The sequence below is a fragment of the Protobothrops mucrosquamatus genome, unplaced genomic scaffold (genome assembly GCF_001527695.2).
Source record: "Protobothrops mucrosquamatus isolate PMUCROS unplaced genomic scaffold, P.Mucros_1.0 scaffold5143, whole genome shotgun sequence".
NCBI classification, from domain to species: Eukaryota; Metazoa; Chordata; class Lepidosauria; order Squamata; family Viperidae; genus Protobothrops; species Protobothrops mucrosquamatus.
This window is the reverse complement of record NW_015391016.1, coordinates 20,536-27,969: the sequence shown is the minus strand read 5'-3', so window position 1 is coordinate 27,969 and position 7,434 is coordinate 20,536. Positions and strand designations below refer to the sequence as shown.

The 7,434-nt window shown below is 46.0% G+C and overlaps 1 protein-coding gene across 1 annotated transcript; it reads right to left on the bottom strand.

Annotated features, from left to right (window-relative positions):
- Nucleotides 1-481: 481 nt before the first annotated feature.
- PERM1 (PPARGC1 and ESRR induced regulator, muscle 1) lies at nucleotides 482-3,874 on the bottom strand. The gene is made up of 3 exons (XM_029286810.1): nucleotides 3,152-3,874; nucleotides 1,457-1,570; nucleotides 482-583 (listed from the first exon to the last, which is right to left on the bottom strand). Exons 1-3 carry the CDS (start codon nucleotides 3,846-3,848, stop codon nucleotides 501-503), a joined length of 894 nt encoding a protein of 297 aa, XP_029142643.1. The 5' UTR covers nucleotides 3,849-3,874; the 3' UTR covers nucleotides 482-500.
- Between the last annotated feature and the right edge of the window lie 3,560 nt (nucleotides 3,875-7,434).

Genomic DNA, 7,434 nt, shown 5'->3' with positions numbered 1-7,434 from the left:
GTTGAGGACTCCCTGTACTATTATCCCTTAATGTCAAATTCTCTCACCTTCTGTAGTTGAAACACCTTTTTTGAATGATCTTGTCTTTCAGTTATTCCTTTTCTTAAACCTAGTTTGTTTGTTTTTTTAAAAAAAACAAGCTTTTTGTTCCTCTTATCTATTCCTTCGTGAAAGTCCTCTGAATCCTTTTGATAACTTTCTTCCAGTGTGCTTTGACTCCTGTGTCTGCTGAGGAATTCATTTTATAGCTTACCATCCCTTGCAAGTTTAAGACAAACTCCCAAGTGGGAGACAAAGAAAAAACACACACAAGGATTTGGGGCTTGAGTTGGGTAGATCCCAATAGGGATGATTTTTAGGGAAGGTTTAATCTTCTTTCTCACCTCGTTCCCTGCCGGTAAATCTGAAGTCCGGCAATTCAAAAGGCCCCCAAATTTGGTTTTCTTGCTTTGCAGGAAAAGATCTTGAAAGCATCCCCTTCAGGGATGACCTGCCTCTCCTTAAGAGCTGTGATAATTCTCCATGACAACCTGCCTCCTGAAGCAACGGATGGCGGAGAGGGTGCCAAAATTTGCCAGCAGCACTGGGGAAAGAAAAAAAAAAAAAGATATATGTGTCCAGATGAATGAATGCAACCAAGACCTTTAAACTTTTTTCCATAGCAAGAGTAGCGAGCCTGGATCAAGCATTATTATTATTATTATTTTTTGCACAGTGTCTTTCCCCCCTTTTTCAATATTCCAATCTTTTCTGCCATTTACAGGAGATTCTTCCTTCTGCATCATAAATCCCGCAATTGTTTTCTACTGTCGTTTACTGTGTTTTAGCTAAAGGAGGGAAGGAAAAACCAAGCCTTTTATTTCCAGCTTTTTAAACCTTCTAGGGTTCCCCAGGCATCACTGCGTCCCAGTCATGAGGACTAGGAATTTAAAAACAAAAACAAAAAAAAACCCCAAAACAAAAGGAAAGTGAATTCTATTTAAAACAGTCAGATTTTGGATTCTGTTGGGTTTTTGAAAGAGGGGAAAGGAAAGGAGAGGACAGGGGAGGGGTGGGAGAGATGCTCATATGAGTTGCCTTCCTGAATTTGCTTCTTTCTCAAAAAGTAGAAGAGAAATGGAGAAATGGAGGCCAGGCCTAGGGGATCCCACTCTTACATTCTTTAAAAATAAACTTTCTTTTAAGATATACAGGGAGAAACCAGCGTCTCTCTCTCTGCTGCTGCTCTGAAACATGCAGAAGGTTGCTTTGGAAAAGAAAAAAAAATGGAAAAAAGAAAAGATAAGGGGTTAAGAAAGAGAGAGAGGGAAAAAAACACGCTCTTCCTGGTGTCCCTCCTGCCTTATTTCAGCCGGGAACCAGTCGGTCAGCATTCCTGGGTTATCTTTTCAATTTCAACCCCCCACCCACCCCCAAATCTCAGTTCTCCCCACACAGGGGCCCTGGGAAGCATTACCAATCTTCCAAGCATCCGGAGCCTGCAAGTTGGAGGTTTTCACAGCCCAAGAAGCCAACGCCACAAATCCCAGGCACAAATCTCTGGGCGTAATGACCAGCTGGAGAGGCCTCTCTGAATTTAAAACAAAAAACAAAAAAAAACAAGGGAGTTTGGAATCAGTGGTGGTCAGAGCTGGCATGCATCTCTAAAGGACATCTAGTCTGACCCCCCTTAGCGCAGGATTCCGGGCATCCAAAGTCTGTTTCTAGGAGGCCTGGTCTCCCTCAAAACCCTCGCATGGTTTCGTGATATCAAATAAGCAAATTTAGCGGGACTCCCAACTGTTCAATATTTAATCTGTACCATGTGTTTGTGTGGAACTGAGCTCTGGGGCTTATGCCTGCTGGAGAAATGGTGAGAATTGACTTTTTTTCTCTTCCAGTTATCCATTTTTTTTAAAACCTAAGGATAAAATGCTGTGCTGTTGCCATAATAAGAAAACACAGCCCACGGTTCAGACCCGATTATCGCAGAATACATGGCCTGTTTTCTCAAAGGCTGAAATCTTAATCTCCACTTGGCTGATGCCTGGGCTGTGATAAACCACAATCCTCGTTTTTTTTTAAAGATTCAAAGGTCATTCTTGGCTTTAGTTCCAGAAAGAGGCACCTTTCATCTTGCTGTGTTTGTCTCTTAAGTGTCCCCGGAGTACAAATTTTCCCTTTGGTGTCCTAGATCTCTTTTCGGTCCAAGGTCAGCAGCCCAATTTAGAGTTGGAAACAACTCAGACGGGAGACGGTCTGAGTCAACACCTCTTGGCTCATCTGCAAAGGGGTTTGTTTTGGGTTTTTTTGGCCTTCGACTGGGGTTGCAAAACGAAAAACAAAGATTGCCAGAGCTGCGTTAATTCAGCGCCGCACAGCAAATGCCCTCCTTCTTAATGGGTTAGAAAGCAGAAAAAACCCTCAGAGGTCTGCAGAATGGCATCTTTCCAGCAACTGCCCTGCCTCGGTTCCCAGATTGTAATCTTCATCATATTTTCCTTCCTACACTTTCCCACCGCTTCTGTGTCCAGACAAAATCAACCTTTTTAAAGAGGAAAGCTATGAAACATTTCTCAACGCGCAGTACCAGGGTTCTTACAGTGGTAATAATGTGGTCAAACTTAAGGCTGTGTTGTTGTTGTTGTTGTTGTTGTTGTTATTATTATTATTATTATTATTATTATTATTATTATTATTATTATTATTATTTGGATAGGCAGAGTTGATCTACGATAGCAGTCTTTCAATATTTAAGGGGCTGTCGTGGAAAAGTGTGTGTGGGGGGTCAACCTATTCTACAAACCACCTGAGGGCAGGACAAGAAGTAATCAAAGAGAAAATCAAGCTAGAACTAAGAATAACGTCAGTTCCAGGTTGCTTCTCTCCTTGATTAGTTTCCATCCGTTGCTTCTTGTCCTGCCTTCAGGTTTCTTTGGAGAATAGCTTGACTCCCTCTTCTTTGGGGCAGCCCCTGAGATACTGGAACACTGCTATCATGTCCCCCCTCGTCCTTCTCTTTGTTAAACTAGACATCCCCAATTCCAGCAACCGTTCCTTCTATGTTTTAGCCTCCAGTCCCCTAATCCTCTTTGTTGCTCTTCTCTGCACTCTTTCTAGAGTCTCAACATCTATTTTACATCGTGGTGGCCAAAACTGAAAGAACAAATACCTGGTTTTAAGACAGCTACCCCGAGGTTTTCTGGTGTCAGGGAGGCTCCATCCAGACGTTTTGGAGATATGAGCATCACTCCCGCCTGGGATCCTCTCCGCCTTGGCTGGGATGTGAGAAAGCGGACTGGCCTACCTACAAGGGTTGTTAAAGCTCTCACAACCTTTCCTAACTCTGAAGCAGGCACGGCCAGGATGTTCGGCCTTCGGCTGCTCTTGCCTTGTGCTGGGTGTGCAAAGAAGTGTTCGTACACTTCTGGGAACCCCATGGAATCGGTGCTCGTGTCGGATGCCGGTTCTTCCAAGACAAGGGATGGCGCCAAATGATGGGCAGAGCTGAGGGATGCCTCTGAAGGACCTTCCCCAGTCACCGTTTCATCTACATCCTGGAAGAAATATTCGTACATTTCAGGGCCTGACGTTGCTGGTAGCTCTGACTGATGGCCGTGGCTGATGGTCTCCCTGGACCTTCTCTCTGGCGATGATGGTCTCTCTGCTTCGTGGAGGTCATCGGAGAAGAAATAGTCGTACGCCTCGGGCCACGTCATGGTTGTTAAAGCTTCTTCTGAACAGTCATTTGATTTTGGATGGTGGGAAGCAAGTCTCGGGCTCCCTTGCGTCCCAGTTGGGGCCTCTTCTTCAGGTGGAATGGCCACACCTAGATGGAGACAAGGTTCTCCCTTATTCTGCCTTTCCATCTTTCCTGACGAAGGGGCAGAACCTCTGTGGTCGACCTCCAGTGATGGTTCTGGAGATCCATCTTCTTCTAGAACTCCTGGCCATCCCTCCACCCCGTTGTCTTTGGCTTGGTCGCCCTCTTGAGAAGTATTAGGTCTGTGGTCTGCTCCCCTCTCTGCTTTGAGGACATCCTCTTCTTTCTTTCCAGAAGCCCTTGCCCTACTGTGGACCAATCGTGGAGCCACCTGGACCGAAGGTTCTTGAGAAGGGGAATGTGTTTCCTGGAACGGGGTCCTCGAGACAACCTGGAGGCACTTGACTTCCTTCTCTGGAGTCTCAGCTTCTCCAGATGTTGGAGAAAGAACAGAGGAAACCCTGAGGCCACTGGGCTCCAGAGATGCATCTCTCAGCTTGGGAAAGTCAAGTTTTCCATAAATGGAGGAGTTACTCGCTGATCCTGGAAACTTGTAGCCCCCAGAAGCAGTCGGGGAAGTATAGTCTACGGCGTAGTGTAACTTCAAGTCAACTGCTCTGTGTTGGCTCGCCAATGTCTCTTGAACAGGACTCGGACCGAGGGGCAGAACCAAAGATTTTTCTCTTGTCTCTGGCCTTGGAGATGGTTCCTGTAAATCCCTCTCTTGGGTGACGTGGGCTTCCGCCTTAGTTTCAGGATCCATGGGCCAGCCTACTATTCCTACGCCTTCTTCTTCAGCCACAGAGAGAGGGACAGAGGTGGTGGCAGGTCCAGGGTTCAAAGTCAGGCTGGAGTAGGGCCTTGGGAAGGACTGGGAAGGCAGAAAGACTTGCTGACTCCTGCAAAGAAACCTACCGACGGACCCTACGTCGGTTTCATCTTCGCTGCCAGACAAAGCATCTCCTGCAAGCAGGTGCCCACTTGGGATGTCAGGGGAGAAGCAGCTGTTTTTTGGGTGGGCTGGGGCCCTCTTTTCTTCGGCCTCCCCTTCCTCAAGATCACTCAGGAGCTGGTCTTCAGCAGTGGCCAAGGCTGGGGGGATCAAACGGCATTCCTCCGAGACGAAGTAAAATTCAGCCCAATCCCGGTCGTTCAGCTGGATGCTGTATTCAAAATTTTCCATCTGGGAGAAGAGAAACATTTGGCGGGGTTGGAGGAGAAGAGGGAAGGGACGGGGGGGGGGGGGAGAGAGAAGTGTTGTGAGAACTTCTTACTTCTTTTAAACTTGTGTATTCTTCTTAATTCTTTTAAACTTGTGTATTTGGACAAGGCACATATGGCTGCCCATCTTAAAAAATGCAACTCGGGATGGCAGAAAAACCCATTTCAAAATAAAGCAAAACGGGAACAAAAATGTAAAGAATCCCGTCACCAAACAAAGCTAAAAGGGATCCCCCCCCAAAAAAGAAGCACCTGGGAGGGCGAAGCGGAAGGGAAGAGTGTGAATCGAGGATTCAGTAGTAGAGAAAAATAAAGCCATATAAAAATCACCAGGAGATGGCAGCACCCAGCTGCCCTCAAAAAGAACCAAGCTTACAGTTGGTTTGAATGGGAGACCACTAAGTAATCCTACAGCTAGATTGGGAAGTTGGGGGGGGGAATCTAGGAAGAAGTGCAAGTGCGTTTCTGACAAGAGTATTAACAGGGACCCATCCACGAAGGATCAAATTCAACTTAGGAAGTTTTCATTTCTATTTTGCTCCCATCTACTGTGCCCAAGGGGGGGGGGCAAAAAAATAGAGGATGTGTAGATTCTGCAAGAGGTTGGTTGGCCTGAGGACTGCTACTTGGCGCAGATTTACCCCTTGACCACCAAGAAGGAAATGGACCCCACTCCAGGGATGCCCCCAATTTAATTTTTATTATCATTCAGTACAGTAGCACCGCTGGTGTTACTTAGTTTGAATAATGCAATGTCTGCGAGAAAACCACCAAGGGCCCCTCATTTTAACCTTGAGCTACAAATATTCTCCTTTATTTAAATTCACTACTAGGCAGAAAAATAAACTCCTTATTGGAACCTCTTTAATGGGAAGCTAAATCTTGTTGCTTGCCTTGGCTGGAGTGATTTTTCTCTTTCTGATGGGGATTTTACTACGCACGACGTTCCCAATTTTATTAATCATTTATTCCCCCCCCCCTCAAACACAAGGTTTCTCCCATCACCAAGACAGGGACTTTGTTCAGGAATAACAGCTATCTTCCCAGGTGAATCAAGGAGAGAAGTTAGAACGAAGAAGAAATTTCCTGACAGTTAGAACAATTAACTAGTGGAACGGCTTCCCTCCAGAAGTGGTGGATGCTCCAACACTGGAAGTTTTGAAGAAGAGACTGGACAGCCATTTGTCTGAAATGGTATAGGGTCTCCTGCTTGAGCAGGGGGTTGGGCTAGATGACCTCCAAGGTCCCTCCCAGCTCTGTTATTCTGTTCTGAACTGTTTTGTTCTGACTTTTCAGGCCGGTCCTTGATTCAAAAGTCCTTGGCGGTGTCCCAATCCACCAGGGCTGTTTGGATGCCATTGTTCCTTTGGCATTTGAAGGAGTTTGCTTGTACCCTCCCCATAGCAAAGTGACTTTGCTGGTCACCCTTTTCCAGACTTGTAAAAGAGGGGTGCCAAGGGGAAAAAAAACAAACAGGGCCATCCCAGAGAGGGGGGAAATTTTGTAGGTCCTACCTTGCGAACAGCTTATGCCGGGGATGGGGCCATGCTGGCGAGTGCCCGTTAAGCCTCTCCCGGCGTGGCATGATGTGGTGCCCGGTGCCCTTCACACTGAGAACAGGGGCAGTGGCTGGCCGGAAGAGGCCAGCTTTGCAGGCCCAAAATAGTTCTCTCTCTCTCTCTCTTTCTCTCTCTCTGACCAGTCACAGGAGGCTCTGCAAAGGCAAAAGGGCAATCTAAAATAGACAAGACGCTCCTCTGCGCTCATGCCAGCTTACCAGGGAGACTGTTTCGTTTTTTGGGAACTTGGCCCCATCTGGCTATTTTGCCTTCCAGGGGAAATGGCATGTGGTTTTGCGGCAGGGGTGGTGGTTGATACACAGTGTGTGTGTGTGTATGTGTGTGTGTATGTGTGTGTGTGTGTGGGTGTGTGTGTGTGTTCCCCTTTTCACACTGTTTCCAAGCTCCGTCTTGGAACCTTAAAGGCGTAGCTTTCTAGGCCGAGTGGGATGGCGTGCCCTTGAGCGTGGAAGCTGGGATCCAGATGCCAGATGGAGCGCCCCGAAATTGTCGTCCAGATTGGAATAAAATAATAATAATAATAATAATAATAATAATAATAATAATAATAATAATAATAATAATAATAATAATAATAATAATAATAATAATAATAATAATAATAATAATAATAATAATAGCCAGGCCATCAGAGAGACGGCCACTGTGGGATTAAATATTTGGTTGAAAAATGTTACTTCCTGTCTTATGTAAAGACTAGGGAGCGAATGGGCAGGTTGGTGGAGTTTTATTGCCAGAAAAACAGTGGTGGTTTATAGTAGGTTTTTTTTCAGATGTTTTTAGGACTCCCCAGTGTAGCCTCTGGCCTTGGGTTTTCCTGGTGGCCTCCTGTTCCTGCACTGATAATGTTCCCTAGTTGGGTCATGAAATGTCTGCAAGAAAACAAGCGAG